Genomic DNA, 21,679 nt, shown 5'->3' with positions numbered 1-21,679 from the left:
TATGTGCGGTGTAAAAGGAGTAAAACATAAAAACAGTATTTGTTTTCCAGTAGTTGTTGAAATTCTGTGCTTTTTGAGGTTAAGGCTACAAGGAACACTTAAAACATAAATAATACATTCATCCATCCATCCATTTTTTACCGCTTGTCCCTCTCGTAAAATCACACATTGACTCAATGTAATTGAAAAAACAAGTCTCAAAACATTAAAATTGCAAAAAACATATCAAACGTGAAAAAGTAAAGAAATAAAATATCTGAACTCACAATCCGTAGCACCCATTCGAGCTTCCGGGGTTGGCCGACATCGTCTCACAAGAGGTAGTTTAAAAAAAAAAAAATCCTTCTTGAAAATGGCCCTGCAAATATATGTGTTGTCTTGTCTAATCATAAAAGATGCAGACTAGGCGTGTTGGCTGAGTTCTTAAAGTTTACCCCACAAGGTGCTCATCAAAAACATCCCGCTGTGCATGCGCTTCATTACTGTGGCATGCTGGGTAATGGAGTTCTTATGTTACCTAGCTTATAACATCACTATATATATCTGCCTTAGGCCATCTAGAAGGCCTTACTGACAACCACTCGTGATCTGATTGGCTATCGCAACTGTCTGTCAACTGTCTGTGCCCGTTCACTGACAGTGCACGGATGCTCGCATTAAGGATTCTGAAGGCTTCGGGCAGATTTGGTACAGCATGGCAACACAAGCTAGCTGAATTCTGATTGGATAAAAACTCTATAACCTAAAAACAACAGCGCTGGAAGGAGCATAATATGACATGAAGAGAATATGAATACTTTTAGATATTTAGGGAAAGTAAATTAAAAAAAAACTTTTACCTTTAATCATGATAATGATTTCTGGTTATGTTAGGCCAGCAGAGAAGGCCTTGCTGGCCCTGACGACACACCACTGCATTACAGCTCATGTAAGAACAAACACACTACTTTTCCTCTTTTTGTTAATAGAGCCCTTTGTCCACAAGATTTCCAACCAGGATGAAGTGGACGCCCTCAACAACCTGACCAACTCGTCCCCCAACAACAATAGCTTTGGTCTGAGCCAAAATCTCAATCTGACTGTAACACCACCATCAAATCCTCCCCCTCAAGCACAGAGGCCTCCATCTCTGCCGGTCCACTCTGTGCTGAACAAACCCGATCCCTCAGAGGTGGACGATGAAGCTCCTGTGACCTCCGACCCGAAATTAGTACCGAGCCATGGTGACCACTCCCTGCATCATGACCTGCTCAACGGCAATGTGACCTGCGATCCAGTTAAGCAGGCCTGCAACCAGGAGTGCTCCAGTGAGGTCAGCAGTACAATTAACAAGTGAGTACAACACTGTAGATAGAAACACAACACATTTTTACAAAGAACTGCACCAACCATCAAATCAGAGTAATCTTCCACTTTGAGACTCCTCTGGCTGAATGGTGATTCACACTTTGAAGCTGAACAAACATTGCTTTGTCTGTGAAGGAGAAGGAAAACACATAGAGAATGCACGCTTTTGTGCACAGTGGACCAACTGTTGTATCAGATGCTCGTTTATTACTTTGTTTCAAGGCATTTGAAAAATGTTGTTTTAAATATAGAAATAATAGAGACCTATTTTATGTACACGGCTGCAAACAACAATAATAAACATCGTAATAACTCTGACAGTGGCAATTAATAACTGAGCAACATCTTTGTGAAAATAGAATTCTTGGTTATGTAAGTGAAGTGAAGTGAATTATATTTATATAGCGCTTTTCTCTAGTGACTCAAAGCGCTTTACATTGTGAAACCCAAAATCTAAGTTACATTTTAAACCATTGTGGGTGGCACTGGGAGCAGGTGGCTAAAGTGTCTTGCCCAAAGACACAACGGCAGTGACTAGGATGGCGGAAGCGGGGATTGAATCTGCAACCCTCAAGTTGCTGGCACGGCCACTCTACCAACCGAGCTATACCGCCCAGTGTACCTAATAAAGTGTCCAGTGGGTGTTTGGCAGTGTTAATAATTTGGATTAGAATAGTGTTGGAAACACCATCTAGAACTGCAGTTAATGTTAGTGTAAGACAATGTAATATAATAATTTGTGATGTCCTGCAGCAAGATTCCTCCCCCCAAATATTTGATCCAAAAAATGTACACAAATTAAGAACGCGTGATGACGCGCATTGCACATTATACAGAACGTAATAGTTGATATCATGTACAGCTAACATCATTTTTTTGTAGGACAGCAGCCTCTTGTGGTGTATCAGTGTAGTACACTTAACCATAGAAACGCCAATTATATATCTGTCCATTATCATCATTCTAGAACAGAGTTATAACGCTTCTAATTCCTCAAGTTCCTTCTGATGTTTAGTCAGTGTTCTTTGGACTTCTTCATTATATATTTTATTGTGATTAATCAAAAAATATATTGCATTAATTATGTAAACATTTAGATTAATCATGCAATGTATTTTGACCGTACAAACTCTTTTAGCTTAACTGCTGTATGGTCAGGGATCAGATCAATGCATATGTCATCTTAAAAAAAATGATTGAGGAGACACCGACTGGTGTGCTCGCTGTCAAAAATTCAGCCTGAAAGAACTTTAGATAAAACAGTTACCAAGTTTCGTGCAAGTGAATGACATCCATTCAAGTAAAATGTAAAAAAAAAGGTTTCTGGATGACATTCTGACAATAAAAGAGCATTTGTGTACAAATATTGGTATTTTATTAAGAACACTTTAATTTAACACAATTTAATTTCACACCCTTGTATTGTGATCCTAAAACAGCGCACTTTAAGATAATTATTTTATGGCACAAATCTTTGAGTTTTGAATATTTTTTGTTATTTAATGTATTTTATAATTATATGTATTTTTGTTAATAATTAAAGTATTTTTTATGTATTTCCAAATGCTTCAAATTTAGACTTAGACTTAGACTTCCTTTTATTGTCATTCAAATTTGAACTTTACAGCACAGATAAGAACGAAATTACGTTACATAAACTCATGGTAGTGCAGGATAAATAAAAAAAAGCAATAAGGTGCATATATAAATAAATAAATATATATAAATACATATATATAAACTAAATAAATATATATAAATATATACTAGGCCACCTACTCAGTGGCCTAGTGGTTAGAGCAGTGTTTTTCAACCACTGTGCCGCGGCACACACTAGTGTGCCGTGAGATACAGTCTGGTGTGCCGTGGGAGATTATCTAATTTCACCTATTTGGGTTAAAAATATTTTTTGCAAACCAGTAATTATAGTCTGCAAATGATGTGTTGTTATTGAGTGTCGGTGGTTTCTAGAGCTCGGCAGAGTAATAACCGTGTAATTTGAATACTCTTCCATATCAGTATGTGGCAGCCGGTAGCTAATTGCTTTGTAGATGTCGGAAACAGCGGGAGGCAGGGTGCAGGTAAAAAGGTGTCAAATGCTTAAACCAAACATAAACAAAGGGTGAGTGCGCCTAAGAAAAGGCATTGAAGCTTAGGGAAGGCTGCGCAGAACGAGACTAAAACTGAACTGGCTACAAAGTAAACAAAAACAGAATGCTGGACGACAGCAAAGACTTACTGTGGAGCAAAGATGGCGTCCACAATGTACATCCGAACATTGATTGACTGATTGATTGAATTGATTGATTGATTGATTGTGAAGTACATATTCCGTACAATTGACCACTAAATGGTAACACCCGAATAAGTTTTTCAACTTGTTTAAGTCGGGGTCCACTTAAATTGATTCATGATACAGATATATACTATCAGATATATACTATCATCATAATACAGTCATCACACAAGATAATCATTAGAGTATATATATGGAATTATTTACATTATTTACGATCCGGGGTGTGGGATATGGAGGGGGGGGGGGGGGGGGGGGTTTAGGTTTGACAATCAACAATGTCCCCACAAAGAAGGATGAAAACAATTGAAATATTCTTGAATGCTAAAACAAAGTAGAAATGACATGAAACTGCTACAGGAAAATACCAAAAAAAGAGAAAAAGCCATTAAAATAGGAGTGCAAGACAAGAACCAAACCACTACACACAGGAAAACAGCAAAAAAGTCAAAATAAGTCACGACATGATGTGACAGGTGGTGACAGTACACCAACTTTGAGACAAGAACTATAGTGATGCATGGTTGGTTATGGTTTAAAGTCATAGCCAACAATTGCGACAACGACTTTTTACTGTCAACTGAGTTTCGTTTTTTAATGATTTGTGCTGGTGGTGTGCCTTCGGAATTTTCCAACGCAAAAAATGTGCCTTGGCTCAAAAAAGGTTGAAAAACACTGGGTTAGAGTGTCCGCCCTGAGATCGGTAGGTTGTGAGTTCAAACCCCGGCCGAGTCATACCAAAGACTATAAAAATGGGACCCATTACCTCCCTGCTTGGCACTCAGCATTAAGGGTTGGAATTGGGGGTTAAATCACCAAAATGATTCCCGGGTGCGGCACCGCTGCTGCTCACTGCTCCCCTCACCTCCCAGGGGGTGAACAAGGGGATGGGTCAAATGCAGAGGACAAATTTCACCACACCTAGTGTGTGTGTGACAATCATTGGTACTTTAACTTTAACTTAACTTAATATAAATAAATAAATAGACTACTGTACAGATAAATATATTGCACTTTTCCACATGCGTCCACGTTTATGGATGTATGTTATATTGTCTTTTTTATTCCAGCGAGTTAATCCATTTTGGGGGGAGTTGAGGGGATAATTTAATTATGATGCGTTCAAGAGTCTTACGGTTTGAGGGAAGAAGCTGTTACAGAACCTGGAGGTTCTGCTTCGGAGGATGCGGAACCTCTTTCTAGAGTCCAGCAGTGAAAACAGTTCTTGGTGGGGGTGGGAGGAGTCTTTGCAGATTTTCTGAGCCCTTGTCAGGCAGCGGCTTTTTGCGATCTCCTGGATAGGAGGAAGAGGAGTCCTGATGATCTTTTCCGCCGTCCTCACCACTCTCTGGAGATGCTTCCAGTCCGAGGCATTGCAGGCTCCAGTCCAGACAGAGATGCTGTTGGTCAGCAGGCTCTCTATAGTGCCTCTCTATGTGGTGAGAATGGGAGCTGTGCTCTTTTCATCCGATGCAAAAACTGCATGCGCTGCTGAGCTCTTTTTACAAGAGCTCCGGTGTGTAGGGACCAGGTTATATTGTCAGTTATCTGCACCCCCAGGAACTTGGTGCTGCTTACTATCTCCACCGCTGTGCCGTTGCTGAAGAGTGGAGCGTGGCTGGACTGGTGCTTCCTGAAGTCAGCTATGATCTCCTTGGTCTTGTTGACATTCAGGACCAGGTTGTTGGTTCTGCACCAGTCAACCAGATGTTTCTCCTCCTCCCTGTAGTCCATGTCATTGTTGTCACGGATGAGGCCCACTACTGTCGTGTCGTCCGCATACTTCACAATGTGGTTAGTAGTGGACCTGGCGCAGCAGTCATGAGTCATCAACGTGAACAGCAGCGGACTCAGGACGCAGCCCTGGGGGGAGCCGGTGCTCAGGGAGATGGCACTGGAGGTGTTGTTGCCCACTCTCACAGATTGGGGTCTGTCTGTGAGGAAGTCAAGCAGCCAGTTGCATAGGGGGGTACTGAATCCAAGGGGGGCCAGTTTGCTCACCAAGTGCTGCGGGATGATGGTGTTGAATGCTAAGCTGAAGTCTAGGAACAACATCTGCACGTGTGTGTCCTTTCCTTCCAGATGTTCTAAGCTCAGGTGGAGTGCAGAGGAGATGCCGTCCTCTGTGGAGCGGTTAGGGCGATAAGCAAACTGGTATGGGTCGAATGTGGGGGGAAGTCTGGAGACAATATATTCCTTTACCAGCCTCTCAAAGCACTTCATTATGATGGGGGTGAGTGCAACGGGGCGGTAATCATTGAGGGAGGAGATTGTGGTTTTTTTTGGCACTGGAATGATTGTGGCCGTCTTAAAACATGATGGTACCACAGCCTGGGTCAGCGAGATGTTGAAGATGTCTGTGAGAACCCCAGCCAGCTGGTCTGCACATCCCTTAAGCACCTTGCCCGGAATGTCATCAGGTCCTGGTGCTTTCCGGGGGTTCACTCTCCTCAGGGTTTTCCGGACATCCGCTATATCCAGGTTGAGCGGCTGCTCATCAGGGCGAGGGATGGATTTTCTCGCCGGAGTGGTGTTAAGTACCTCAAACCTTGCAAAGTAGTTGTTAAGGTCATCTAGGAAGCTGATACTGTTGTCACAGGGACAGGGGGCAGCTTTATAATCCGTGATGACCTGTATGCCCTGCCACATTCGTCTAGTGTTTGTAGGGTTCTCGAAAAAGTCCTGCACTTTCTGACTGTAAGCACGCTTTGCAACCTTAATGGCACGGTTCAGGTAAGCTCTGGCTGATTTTAATGCCACCCTGTCGCCAGACTTGAAAGCCTTGTTCCGAGCCTTCAGCATTGCACATACCTCACTGTTCATCCAGGGTTTTTCGTTGGCCCGTGTGGGGATGTTCTTGATCACACTCTGACATCCTCCATGCACTTCTGAATGTATGCGGACACAGACTCTGCATACTCCTCCACACGTGTGGTGATTTTTGGTGGCGGCTGCTTTGAACATGTCCCAGTCTGTGGTTTTGAAGCAGTCTTGTAATGCTGACATTGCTCCCTCTGGCCAGGTCCTCACCTGCTTCACTGTAGCTTGCTTCCTGATCAGCAGGGGCTTGTATGCAGGAATTAGCATCACAGATAGATGGTCTGAGGAGCCGAGGTGGGGGCTTGGTGCAGCTTTATACGCCTGTTTAATATTACTATAAACCAAGTCCAATCTGCTTCCACCCCTGGTTGCAAAATTCACATATTGATGGAAATGAGGGAAAATTGTTTTCATGTTAGCTTGATTAAAATCCCCTGCCAAACAAGACCATTACAGAGAAGCACAGTTTTTCTATTTTACATCTTTTTTTCCAACCAAAAATTATTTTATCTGGAAGATCAATATAGCATAATGAAAGAATCCTCATATCATGATGTTCATCTTTATTTTCAGAAAGTTAAGTAAAATAAAGCCGGATCAGCAAAAGGACCTGAGCGGAAAGGTGAGCTGTGTGTTTGTTAGCACCATACACGTTTAGTTGTTGTGTTCGTTTTGCATTGTCGATCATGTTTGCCTTCGTGAAGGATGGACATGGCGGCCACGCTACGGACGAAGAGAAGCTGGCCAGCAGCACAGCTGTCAAACCGGACAAAGAGCAAAGCAGTAAGTACATGGATAAGTGGATTATTACTCATTTGTTGTGTAGTAGTATGTGCTTCAGTCCACACATACTGGTAAATAGCTCAGTTTTTACTCCCAGAAGGACACTATTGCACCAGGAACAGGTATAAGTTAAAGTTTAGCAAACAATTGTCGATCAATCAGGGACAGCGAGAAGGTCACCAGTGCCTTAATGTTACACATACATCCAAAACAAATGATTAACTGCATTGACACAGTGAGTAATGACTACTGTGACTGTACATTGCGGTCAGTCAGTGCTTATCTGCATGAGAAGATAAACAACAAGACATGCCTTGTCATGTAAACACATCCTCACTCAGAACATAGCACACGTCCAGTAGGTGGATTCTTAGAAGGGAATCATTGATTGCTTCCAACATTGTGTATCTGCAGCATACTCTCATGACTATGTACTAGGAAGTTGTGCAAAAGATAAGAACTGGACAATGTGTTGCACAAATAAACGGTGCTGCTGCAACACAACTAACCAAAATAGCAATCTTGACAATTAATTACACAATATATATTTTAGAAATACAGTCAACAGCTTACTGCAATATTATAGATGGGTTCGATTTACGCACACAGTATAAGAAAGTCCCTGTAACGTAAATTGATTCATTTCAGTCTGCCATGTGACCTCCAAACCAGATGATCCAGACAGCTGCACACTGGTGAGAAATATTCATTCACTTGATTTCAAAATTGGGCCTGTATTCCTACTGTTTGTATCACAAGTATTCATTTGATGTCACCCTGTACCCACATTTTCCCTGGTCATCAAGTTGCGACCTACTTTTACTGTTGTCAAACCAAACATATTTTTGTAAATAGCCTTTAATTACAACAATACATTGGAACCTCAATTTACGAACCCCTCTATTTGCGAACTTTTCGGTTTACCAAATTTTAGATCGCGCCAAATATGCCTTTATGTATGAACCATGTCTCTAGAAGACTACCTACCCGCGTTCAGCGGGGTGTCTTCCAAGAACACACACAAACGCGTCCCCTGCCCCCTTCACCCTCTGCTCACGAGAGGCCCTTGCCGATGTTAATATACTATACTGTAAGTGGATTTTACTTTTTAAATTGTTTATCATTATAGCAATATGGTTGTCAAAGTTAAGGATTTTGTGATTTCTGATCTTTTGTAAAGGGACACCAAAGGGACTATTGCGTGTGTGTGCGCATGTTGGCAGAGCAGCGCATACATCAGAGTTTCAGTTTGTCGTAGTTGTTTTAGCTTGTTAATAAAGACAGTTGATTCATCAACTCCTTGTGTTCAAAGTGTACAAGCCATAACTAAAAAAATTGTCAAGACTGGAACTATTATTCATATTTACATTGTTTCTTAAGGAGAAATGTGCTTCAATGTACAAACTTTTCCATTTACGAACCAATTAAGTTTGTAAATTTAGGTTCCACTCTATTTAATTTATATGTACCTTTAGTAGAAACTTGTGATGAGACGTAATGAGGGGGTTCTAGTTATGGACCGATTGGATGTTATGGAGGGCCTATGTCATTTTCAAACATAAATAATTCTCCGAAATGATTTGCAGAGCACATTATTAAGGAAGTGAGGACAATGTACATGATAATATGCATACATACAGTATAACATTAAGTGAGTTAAAATTGCACTAAATAAGACCATACATTTATATAGTATTTTACATATATCTCCGCATTGAGTAGAATAAAGAAGAAGACAATTATTCAAAAATGTCATTTAAGAAGGAAAAATTATTTTTGACAAGCTGTATGTGACCCAACCTGAAGGGTCCGTGATCCACCAGAGAATATTTACTCCTGTATAATATAATATACTGCTATTACTGCATTTCTAACATGTTATGCAGTACAGTGGAATCGATTTAATCGATTAATGTTGCAGCCTAATTTACAAAAAAACTAATGACTTGCATATAGTATGTTTAGTTTTTTGACTATACTGTGTAATTTTGTTTATACAAGAACATGCTTAATCTTCATGGGAACATACTGCATGCATGCACATCCTACATTACCTTATTACAAGAGCGAAATGTATTAGAATGTGGCCTACAGTATTTTCTAAACATTAAATTATAGGGCTCTAATCAAATCACAAATACTTAATTTTCTTGGTAATTATAATATTGTTATAATATACAATATGCCTGTAATATACAATTATGTTATTAAATTGTATTAAAGATTTTAAATGGTATTATATTTATTTGTTGATTGGTTGAGTGAAGTCACATGGTTTTACTGCTTTACAGGGAAATGTGAGGCATTGAAATGACTAAGTAAGCGTTTTTGCTCCTGAAATGTTAATCCTACAACCCTCCAGTAACTATAAATACATACATAATTTTTAATTGTATCCAATTTTAATTTTTAATTGACAAACACTGTAGAGTTTTGAGTGCTATTATTAGCAAATTCCACACACCATTGTCAGCTCTGCAGCACAATGACCTGCATGTCTGATATGATGGCCATCACATTCCTAAAGTGACAGACGGATTAAGATTATCATTTAGGAGATTAGAGTGGGTCTCTTATAATCCAAAGAAGGGCAGAGGTGGTGCTATGTGGGTGTTTGGTAGGACAAGATTTAAAGTAAAATACAAGTTTAAGACACTGTATATGTAGATGATTAAAAGGGGAGCTGTTGAAAGTAATATTTATTTCCTCAAGAAATAAAAGTCTGCTCTCTCACTAATCCAAAAATGCAATTTGAAGCATCTGTTTTCCTCATCCTGCAGCACAATGAAGACCAGAGTGAATGGAAAAACAAGTCCGAAGGAAGTGCGATGCAGAAAACAGGAAGTCAGATCCTGGACTCTATCTGCATCAGTGAGGAGGAGAAACAGGCCGTTCTCACTCTCATTAAAGAAGAGGTGCATACTTTCATAAATGTATAATTGATCATATTTATCTTTGTGTCAACATTCTAGTTTTCATCACATTTTTTTTAGATCATCACCAAAGAGGTGGAAGTGAGCGAATGGAAGGGCAAGTATGAGGACCGCAGCCTGGAAGTCAATGAGATGAGGTGAAGAAATGTGGAAAACGGGGTGGATATGGATGGATGGATAATCAATGTGCTTTTCAATTGTTTTACAGAAAGATTGTTGCTGAGTATGAGAAGACAATCGCTCAGATGATCGGTGAGTAAAAGTAATTTTTATCAGCATAAACCAGAACAAAAAAGTGAGCACACCTTTGACATTTCAGTGGTATATTAAATATTCTCAATGATTGAAGTGAACCTTGGATATACCGTAACTTGGAGAAGTCCGTGAACAGCTTGGGAAGCAGTACACATTTGAAAATAAAACAATATTGTGCTGTCTAGTTTTCCAAATGTGTGTCTGCTTTGCGTCAGAATGTTACTGTACATGTTAAAGGGGTGATATTAGGATTTTCTTTCCTACATTTAAAACACTTACTTGTGGTCTAGACAACATATAAATAACATGATTCTTCGGTCAAAATGTTGCGTAGAATATGTTTTACAGGCCGTTTTCAAGCTCCTTTCTGACCGTCTCTTCAGGATGCGCCGTTTCCTGGGTGATTTCATTTACGTGCCTATGCATCTTCTCCCCGCCATCTTTGTTGTAGTTTTTAGCGTTTCCATAGCAGGTGTACTGACCGAAGTTTAAACTACACGCTACTTTGTATTAGAAATGGCAACAGCGGACGATGCATGTGCATGTACGAGCCAGTCTGCCCCACAACAAGAAGATAGAAAAAAAGAAGGACCATACTGACTACAGTGTCGCGTGCAAAGCACTTTGGGTAAATCTACTATATATGGATAATCGGCTGACGTCACCAATGGCAGAAACGTCACCAATGGGGAAAATTCCAAACTGCTCGTTTCCCGGAAGTATGAAGAAAGGCAAGATTGTTTTATAGATATTTCCGCCGTGTCTTCACAGTTTGATTAAAATTTTTCAGCACTTATGCAGATCCCAAATACATAAAAATAGGTAACAAAAGTTGGTTTTGCATAATAGGGCCCTTCTAAATGCATGTTTCCCTCAATGAACCGCAGCTCCTTGTGCCGGTAGCACTCCTGCAGCCGAGACAACAATGCTACCTACCACCATGCTTTACTGTGGGCAAGTCACAATTATTTAATTTTTAGTGGATATTAGGCATGTGAATTTTTACAACGCACGATTCTTGGGGTGATGCTCGATTCACCACGATTCTCCCAAATATTTATTTGTATTTATTTAATATAATTATTTGGCATATAAATCATAATACCTTTTTCGAAACAATAAGACCTATTCAGGTGAAGCCAAAGAAATTAGAATATTGTGTTTATAGTCCATTCATTTCAGCAATTCAACTTCAAATTTGAAACTAATATGTGATATAAACTCATTACCTGCAAAGTGATAGCTGTTGATTTTTTTTTAGTTTTTGAAAACCCAACATTTTCATAAAATTTCAGTTGCAGGTTTTCATAAGCTGTAAATCAGAATCATACATTTTTTTATCAAAAGAAGTCTATGAAATATCTCCACTTGCATGTTATGAGCCTATGTCATATATTAGTTTCACCTTGTAAATATAATTGCTGGTATATATGAACCTTTGCACAATATTCAAATTTTTTGAGTTTCACCTGCACGTGCAGCTAGTAAGCGTGGAGATGGCCTAAAAAACTGTTTTTTTTTCTTCAAATTAATGATACCTAAAAAAAAATTGCTGTGTATATATTATTACATTTTAATTGTGTATATATATATATATATATATATATATATATATATATATATATATATATATATATATATATATATATATATATATATATTTACATATATATATATATATATTTACATATATATATATATATATATATATACATATATATATATATATATATATATGTATATATATATGTATATATATATATATATGTATATATATACATATATATATATATGTATATACGTATATATATATGTATATACGTATATATATATATACATATGTATATACGTATTTTATATTTATATATATATATATATATATATGTATATATGTATATATATATATATGTATATATGTATATGTATATATATATGTATATATATATATATATATGTATATATATATGTATGTATGTATATATATATATGTATGTATATGTATATATATATATATATATATATATATATATATATATATATATATATATATATATATATATATATATATATATATATATATATATATATATATATATATATATATATATATATATATATATATATTCTACCGCTTATCCCGTTCGAGGTCGCGGGTATATATATATAAAAAAAAAAAAGTTATAATACACTTTTTAAACTTACAATGCGATTTAGAATGAATAAAAATCACTATTCGGATGCAAATCGATTTTTTTAGCATTTCTAATAAGAAATCTATGCTGCCATACAAGCTGTGCAACCACTATACTCTTTTAGTACTGTTTATCTAAATTTCCTTTCCATAGTTTATTTAGCATTGTCTCTTTGAGGAGATAAACTATAATATAATTGCTGTACTAACTTTTGTGAAATACTGTGTACACTACAGCAGTGATTCTCAAACTGTAATACCACTAGTGTACCACTAGTGGTATGCGGGCTCTATTTAGTGGTATGCCAAAGAATCACTTGATTCAAGTAATGTTTTATTTTTCTATATTCAAACACAGGGTTACAGTTCAAACTGTGTGTAATGTTACAGTGGCCAAAAATATTAAATATACTTGTTAAATAAATTATTTGCAATGTTTTTAATAAATACTTAGGCCTACTATGCCATAGTATTTTAATGTTGGTCATATGGTGGTACTTGGAGAGTTTTTCCGAGGTGGTACATGGTGAAAAAAGTTTGAGAACCACTGCACTACAGTATAAAGTATAGTTGGGTTTTATTTTGCATTCCTGCAATATTCGTGTCAAAACAAAGGAATAAACGAGACCTGACCTTCAGTGGTATTTCACTCTTCCACACCTTCTCTCAGAGGACGAGCAGAGGAACAGCCTGAGCTTCCAGAAGTCTTTGCATGCTGTGACCATGGAGAAGGAAGCCGCACTGGCAGACCTGAACTCGGTGGAACGCTCGCTGTCTGACATCTTTCGGCGCTATGAAAACATGAAGAGCACCCTGGAAGGCTTTAAGAAAGTAAAATAAATTGTGTCCATCCAGTCATGACGTGTACATCATAGCACACAACAATACAGTACATGATTTTTAAATGTTTGCCCTATGAATTCTATCTAGCAATTTGTCAAGATTTGTACAAAAAAATTACAATCATAATGTTTGTTGGAATCAGATGCTCTTCAAAAAAGCAAAGGGAGAGTTGGCAGGAACACCAATAAGATTCTAAACATACAGTTTGATATCCTCCGCAGAATGAAGAGGTGCTGAAGAAATGTGCTCAGGAGTATCTGGCCAGAGTCAAGCAGGAGGAGCAGCGATACCAGACTCTCAAAGTCCATGCTGAGGAGAAACTAGACAAGTAAGACCTGCCTAAAATAAGAATCTGCTGTCAACAATTTTGAGCAGCTCCTTCAGGATATACTGTATAGTAGTACCTCAACTTACTAGCTTAATTGGTTTTGTTAACTTAAACACTTGCATCTCAAATCAACATCTCCCACTGAAATAATTTGAACAGCACCATTTTTTTTAACATGCAGCATGCCTTTAAAAAAGAAAAACTAACTTTTAGATAAGAAATATTGTATAAAAACTGTACAATAGAATGTACTACTAACAACTGCAGAGGTTTATAAAGTAATGTAACACAGTGGAACCTCGATTTAAGAACCTCTCTAATTGCGAACTTTTCGATTTACAAACCTTTTAGATCGCGCCAACTATGCCTCTGTGTACGAACGCTTCATTCATTCATTTTGAAGAGATTGAGGAAGCCAGGTTCGTGCAGCAGTAGGTTTTAATTGTGATGAAAACTGACTTTATTGGAAATAGATGTCCAAGCTGACCTTTATCATAGCGGTGGAGAAGACTACCTCTCATTTAGCGGCACCTCTTGCAAGGCCCCTGCCCCCTCCCTTTTCTCCTTCTGTCTGCTTGTTTGTCACCTCATGAGAGCAGCTAACGAGAAGACCTTTGCCGATATTAATGATAAATGATAAATGGGTTATACTTGTATAGCGCTTTTCTACCTTCAAGGTACTCAAAGCGCTTTGACAGTATTTCCACATTCACCCATTCACACACACATTCACACACTGATGGCGGGAGCTGCCATGCAAGGCGCTAACCAGCAGCCATCAGGAGCAAGTGTGAAGTGTCTTGCCCAAGGACACAACGGACGTGACTAGGATGGTAGAAGGTGGGGATTGAACCCCAGTAACCAGCAACCCTCCGATTGCTGGCACGGCCACTCTACCAACTTCGCCACGCCGCCCCAATGTACTGTAAGTGGATTTTACTTAAAATCTTAATTATTGTAGCAATATGGTTGTTAATGTTACGGACTTTCATGATTTCTGATCGTTTGTGAGGGCACCAAAGACACTTCGGTGTGTGTGTGTGTGTGTGTGTGAACGTGTTAGCAGAGAAGCGCAGACAGGACAGTTCAGCTTGTTGTTGTTGTTTTAGCTTGTTAATAAAGCGACAGTTAATTCATCACCCCCTTGTTATGTTTGTTTAAAGTACAGCACTGTATAGCACTTAATATTGTTTTCAAAATGTACAAACCTTAACTAAAATAGGAAGTTTTGTCGAGGCTGCAATCCATTACTCACAATTACATTGTTTTTTATGGAGAAATTTGCTTAACTATACAAACTTTTCAATTTACAAACCCTGTTCAAGAACCAATTTCGAACCAAAGTTCGTAAATAGAGGTTCCACTGTAACGTTATACAGCATTTACCTTGGAGAGTGGACTACGACGGTATATCCTTCCAGCCACTTCTCTTTCAAACACACCATCAGCAACCTCTCCATATTTTTTAATAAATAAATGCCTGCAGTTCAGATATTACTGTAACATTATTGGCAGTCGTTAGACTCATTCTTCTTCAGGATGGTGCAGACTAGCAGTGATATGCTCAATACACTGTCATATTTTTTATGATTTCTTTCTTTAATTCAATGAACATTATTGACTTATTCTCAACACTGTCCTTTATGCTTGGACAAACAAAGGTATGTCCATCTTTAGCTACTGCAGTGCATCTCAGGGAGAACAAACTATTTTGCGCCCCCCGGCACTCTCCACCGTGACTATGAGTAATATAACTTGTCTATAAAATTGTTATACCTCTGCATAACATTGTAAGCTTATTAACATTAAAGGAAACAACACACTGCTCTTTCCTCGTCTCCCACCATGGTTACTATGAAGCTAAGTGCTACATAAGCTTCATTATAAACTGTGAGGGCAAAAAAATACGTTCCACATGTCACACGCGCCCTCCCTGGCATCGCACTGCGCCCCACCATTTGAGAAGGACTGAGCTACTGTGTAAGCCAATGCTAGCGAGTAAGACCAGATGTTTTGGTCGGATCTTACAGGGTTCGCTGTGACATTTGCTAAGCCAATTAATGGCGGGGATGCTTGTAACTCACATTTTGGATTGCAATTTAAGGCATAGCAATTAGCTTGAGAGACAGCTCTTATCTCAAAAGACTATTAAGTTAAAGTAAAACTGCAATATAATAATCTCAATCAGGGCCAACGAGGAGATCGCTCAGGTGCGCACAAAGGCGAGCTCAGAAAGCGTGGCGCTGACCGCCAGCCTGAGGAAAGAGCAAATGAAGAACGACTCGCTGGAACAAGCCCTGCTGCAGAAGGCAAGCAACACACCATCCTAGGGTGACGAGTCATCTCTTTATTTGCCTTCATCTTGTGTTTATCCCACAGAATCAAGAGATGGAGGAGCTCACTAAGATCTGCGACGAGCTCATCGCCAAAATGGGAAAAGTAGACTGAAAGGATCTTCCAGGGGCTCAACCATGACTTCCTGTGCATGCCTCCAACCGACAAGACGCTAAAACCCCCACCCACAGGTGTCTGCTCCTTCTCCCTCTCTCTGAGATCGTGCTAATAGGGACTTTTTTCTCACCACTTTGTGGACCCCTCGGTTTTTTGGTCGTCCTGTCCCTGGACATCAATGACCTGCTTGTGGCTTAGATGAAATTCCCAGCAGCTTTACGGCTAAATTGTCATGCAGCTCCTCCAGCAGGATGACATCCTTTTTGACTCATGTTCAGAAGATGCTCAGAGAAGCTTTGACTAGGGTTGTTTTACGTTCAAGCAACAACCTGAATAGCGTATTCTTCTGAACCACGCTTGAGAAGTTTGTATAGCAGAAAAGGCAGGCAAAGTCTAGTCCAAGATTATTCAACTGGTGCGAAACATATTTGCAGCAGAGTCCTAAAACCACTAAGACGCTGTTATATAAATCAGGGATGACAAACAATTTTTTATCGTGTGCACACCACAGTCACGGAAGCCCTCAGAGGGCCGCGTCATGATATTACTGTTACACAATTGCACCTTCATTTGATTATCATAGTTTACCAACAAATTGATGCCTTGAAATTAGAAGTCAAAGTGATATTTTAGTTGGGCTTGTGTAGAATGTAATTTGTAAAAAAAGCTTTGGAATAGCTTGTATAAAATAATATTAAGTTAAGAACTGCATTTGCATGCACTACATTTTTTTTCCCAGTCAAAATTGAAATACATTTATCAAGAAAGATGAAATGCCTTATTGACGCACATTATATTCAGGCTTTTCTTGGGCCAGTTTGACACCTGTGATAAAGATGATCTTTGACTAGATTTTTTGCAGTCGGTGCCTAAAGACAGCGAAGCGCTACTGTTTCATTGAGGTTATTTCACGAATTTTGCAAATCTGACAAAATGGACAAACATCCAATGCCCACTACAGAGAACGCTGGTTCTGAGGGCTATACAAAGTCTGCCCCCTCAGTCTTTAGATTTCTGAAAACCACTTAGTCGAATAGCCTGGTCTAGTCAAAGCTGTACGAGAATAAGGCTGAAAAGGTAGATCAGGAGAAACGATATATCTCAATGTAACAGTGTTTTAAAATCCTTCGCAACTTAGTGTTGTAAATGCACACAACTTTTATCAGACAATCAATGAACACTGTGGCACTTGGTGGGGTTTTTATGTTGCACTGCACAAGGACATAGTAGAGTGCTGACAACCACCAAGGCCAAACTCCTATTTTGATCAAATTGTACATCTCTATATACATACAAGTGCAGATCTCCACCTCAGCTGAACTGATACTAAAACTGGAAGAGAAAACATTTGTGGAGTGCAGAATGTAAAAATTCAATCACACTTTTCTAGGTGATATATTATGAATATTCAGCTCACTTTTCCCACATTTCTATACACAGTTAGCTTATGTGAGAAATGTTGAGTCTCAATAGTAAATATAAATGTAGAAGTTATATCTAAATGTCAAATTTTCCACAGTACGGCAGTTGTGGGTGTGTGTTTGCGGACTGTGAGGTGAGGAAACAGTGGGATATTTGAATTTTTTCTAGAGCTTTAACATTTAGATTTAACATTTAAATCTAAATTGAAAATATAGATTCAACATTTAGATTTTACTGTACATTCAGATATAGATTTAACATTTTGATTTACCATTTGATTTATACCTCATAGGTCAAAAAAATGAGCTTAATGCGAGGAATCTGAGCTAAATATTCAAAACATATCAGCTATAAAAGTGTGATCGGATTTTTACATTCAGCACCCCTAATTCGTGCAATCAGCGTAATCTGGAACAAAAATGAGGCAGGAAAATTGGTTACACACAACAAACACAATGGACAACAATCCTTGAATGCCAAACAGTTAACTCCTGGTGCATATTAAACATATGCTGTGACTTGTTTCAGGCATGTTTAACACTTGGTTACATTTGCACAATTCAACACGTCCGAAAAGGGGTAGGAGGAACCAGGCGAAGCTTATATTTAATCCTTCCTACCCCTTCTCTACATCTATTACTGATCATTTTTTTGCACCATAACTTTTACATGTTTGTTCACTGCCTGTAGGAAAAAAAGGAATGTACTGGAAAAATACAAATAGCAAATAGGAGTTACAAGTGACACTATTTACTGTAACATTTTTTCTAACAAGTGAAACAAGTTATGAAGTGTCATGGTGAATGAAATACTGTTAAGATGTTAGGATCTAATGGTTGGGTCAATTTGCATAATGGCTTATCTGCATTTTATCTGCAGACTTTATCTGCATACTTTATGGTGTTTCCATAAAGTATGTATTGTGTAGATCCCCGTGAAAAATTATAGTTGACTTTATTTTCACTCAAAATTGGTTAACTAGTTATTTGTAGGCCATACTCCTGTTTTACTACCACACTCCCAAATCATTACAGATATTTTGCATGTACAGCTCATACATTCATAAATGATCAGAACACGATGTGCCATTCCAGAACCGCAGTTGCATTGCATTTGTATTTTATCTCAATTTTGTGTTGGCACAGTGAAGGCGTACTGTGTATGTATACTTTTGACTTAAGAAATAATAAAGATATAATCTAGTCTACGATTTTTTTTGTCAGTCAGTAATCAAATCTTAATGTGCGGAAATGGTGTGCTTGCAAGAAAAAGTATGTAAACCCTTTGGGATTACTTGGATTTTTGCATAAATTGGTGATCAAATGTATTCTGCTCTTCATTAAAGTCACAACAATAGACAGTCTGCTTAAACAAATACTGCATAAAAAATAGGTTTTTCATCTTTTTATTGAACACAAGATGTAAACGTTCACAGTGCAGGGTGGAAAAAGTATGTCAACCCTTGGATTTAATAACTGGTTGACCCTCCTTTGGCAGCAATAACCTCAACCAAACGTTTCCTGTAGTTGCAGAACGGTCAGCAGGAATTGTGGACCATTCCTCTTCACAAAAATGTGCAGCAATATTCTTGAGATGTCTGGTGTGAATCACTTTCTTGATGTCATGCCACAGCATATCAATAGAGTTGAGGTCAGGACTTGGGCCACTCTAGAAGGCTTATTTTCTTCTGTTGAAGCCATTCTGTTGTTGATTTACTTCTATGCTTGGGGTTGTTGTCCTGTTGCATTACCCATCCTCTGTTGAGCCTCAGTTGGCGGACAGATGCTCTTAAGCTTTCCTGCAAAATGTCTTGAAAAAATTGGGTATTCATTTTTCCATCGATGAAAGCAATCCGTCCAGGCCTTGAGGCAACAAAGCAGCCCCAAACCATGATGCCACCTCTGCCATACTTCACAGTTGGGATGAGGTTTTGATGATGTGCTGTGCCTTTTTCCCTCCACACATAGCGTTGTGTGTTCCTTCCAAACAACTCCATTTTGTTTTCATCTGTCCACAGAATATTTTGCCAGTAGTGCTGTGGAACATCCAGGTGCTCTTTTTCAAACTTCAAACGTGCAGCAATGTTTTTTCGGACAGCAGTGGCTTCCTCCGTGGTGTACTCCCATGAACTCCATTCTTGTACAATGTTTTATGTATTTTATATTCGTCAACAATAATGTCAGCATGTGCCAGAGATTTCTGTAAGTCTTTAGCTGACACTCTAGGATTCTTCTCCACCTCACCGGGCATTCTGCGCTGTGCTCTCAAAGTCATCTTTACATGTCGACCACGCCTAGGCAGAGTAGCAACAGTGCTAAACTTTCTCCATTTGTAGGCAGTCTTACCGTGGACACATGGACATCAAGGCTTTTACAGAGAGCTTTGTAACCCTTTCTAGCTTTATGCAAGTTAACAATTCTTGATCATAGATCTTCTGTGAGCTCTTTTGTGCGAGGCATGGTTCACATCAGGCAATGCTTCTTGAGAACAGCACACGTGTCACAAGTGTGTGTGTTTATAGGGCAGGACTCCATGTTGTCTGAGTCCTGGCTCCAATCATCATTTTAAAAGACCTAAAAAAAATTAAAAAATTCCTTGAAACACACCACACAATTTACAGATTAAAATGAACCGCAAACTTTTCTAAAAAGGTAGGTTTTGTCCTTTTTTTTTTTTTTTTTTATTAAAGCATCCACCTTCTGTGGGGCCCTTAGGTGATCAGGAAGGGCATTCCACATACGGGGGGTGCTGTTGGCCTGACTGGATCCTGGCTGAGTTTGTGGTTTGAGCAGGTCAGAAGTGAAGAGTGTGGAGGATGGGGATATACTATGTGTATATATATACAGTATATACATATATATATATTTTACAAAATACAGTCCGGAAAAGTCACTCAGCGCGGTCTTCGTCCTTCTCCTGCGGCTTGTTAGCGGTAGATTTCCGTTCCGTGCTGTGGGTTTTTCTTTATTTGATGGCCAGTTTAATATGCCTTTGGCTTTGGGGCTGCGTTGTGTGCATTTTGCCGTTTCTTCTCTAGGGGTGATTAAGGGTGAGTCCATAACGCGCTAAATGGCTGACTAAATGATTGTGTGAGTGCGTTTGATTGAACGTGACCAATAATAATTGGCCCACCATATCCTGTCCGGCAATTTCCTTGGTCTGACGTGACAAGTCAAAATGTCGGCGGCATGTGAAGCTGGAACAATCCATAAATTAGCCGCAGCATTGTATAAAGCACAAGGTTCAAAGTGCGGGGGGAAAAAGCAGCGGCTATACTACGGTCGGGTAATTACGCTAAATTATTTTTAATAAATTGCATACTGTAAAGAATATCAAACTTTTTTTTTTTTTTTTTTTTTTTAAATAAAAGTATCAAACAACTTTTAAAAGTATGAAACATTAAAACATGTTTATTGTAGATATCATAATTACATGTTCTAGGATGTTTTACATAGTGAAAACATTGGGACTATTCACTGAATGAATGGTAAAATACAAACATTTCAAGGAAGGTAAAAGTAATTCTGTACACTTTATTTTTCATTGCATTGTATCAGGAAAAAAAATTTATGCGTCCTTTAAAAAGTCCAGTTTATTTCAGTCAATGTGAGCTAATATACAGTACACACCAGCGTCATGGTGACAGCTGTGAGAATTCTCACAGTGTGTGTGTGTGTGTGTGTTGTCAGTATGTGTGTCATGGCGTTGACCTCCATACCGGGGATGATGATGTATTGTGTTTATCCCACGCTTTCATGCACGCATCCCACCCGACTGAGGACTGAGGCGATAACCGCCTCAACGGGTACAACAATCACCTTCAGGTCTGTAGGGACATCAACCAGCTGGAAAAGTGTTTGCTTCAAAAAGTGCGGCGTAAAGACACAAAATGAGTGCTAAGACTTGTTTTGTTAAATCCATTAGTGGAGGCTGTGCAGCATAAATGGAGATTATAGAGATTAGACTTTAATGCCATGAGACACCTTCCACTGTCTTAACACTGATCCCCC

General features: G+C 38.7%; 1 protein-coding gene across 5 annotated transcripts in view; it reads left to right on the top strand.

The window, feature by feature from the left end:
- LOC133652257 (transforming acidic coiled-coil-containing protein 1-like) overlaps positions 1-18,965 on the top strand; it is a 69,450-nt gene extending 50,485 nt beyond the window's left edge. Inside the window, exons 4-14 of one of the 5 annotated variants that reach the window (XM_062050802.1) lie at positions 969-1,332; positions 7,037-7,085; positions 7,168-7,246; positions 7,895-7,941; positions 10,027-10,161; positions 10,240-10,316; positions 10,388-10,431; positions 13,296-13,456; positions 13,690-13,796; positions 15,985-16,105; positions 16,176-18,965. In XM_062050802.1, coding sequence (XP_061906786.1) covers positions 969-1,332; positions 7,037-7,085; positions 7,168-7,246; positions 7,895-7,941; positions 10,027-10,161; positions 10,240-10,316; positions 10,388-10,431; positions 13,296-13,456; positions 13,690-13,796; positions 15,985-16,105; positions 16,176-16,244 — 1,253 coding nt within the window. In that variant the 3' untranslated portion in view covers positions 16,245-18,965. The remainder of the gene's footprint in view (positions 1-968; positions 1,333-7,036; positions 7,086-7,167; positions 7,247-7,894; positions 7,942-10,026; positions 10,162-10,239; positions 10,317-10,387; positions 10,432-13,295; positions 13,457-13,689; positions 13,797-15,984; positions 16,106-16,175) is intronic. The other 4 variants (XM_062050803.1, XM_062050806.1, XM_062050805.1 and 1 more) reach the window with 4 other exon arrangements.
- The last annotated feature ends 2,714 nt before the right edge of the window (positions 18,966-21,679 follow it).

This window comes from Entelurus aequoreus, linkage group LG06 (assembly GCF_033978785.1).
Source record: "Entelurus aequoreus isolate RoL-2023_Sb linkage group LG06, RoL_Eaeq_v1.1, whole genome shotgun sequence".
Lineage (NCBI taxonomy): Eukaryota > Metazoa > Chordata > Actinopteri > Syngnathiformes > Syngnathidae > Entelurus > Entelurus aequoreus.
Note: the sequence above shows the minus strand (reverse complement) of the source record. Positions and strands in the feature narration are given on the sequence as shown.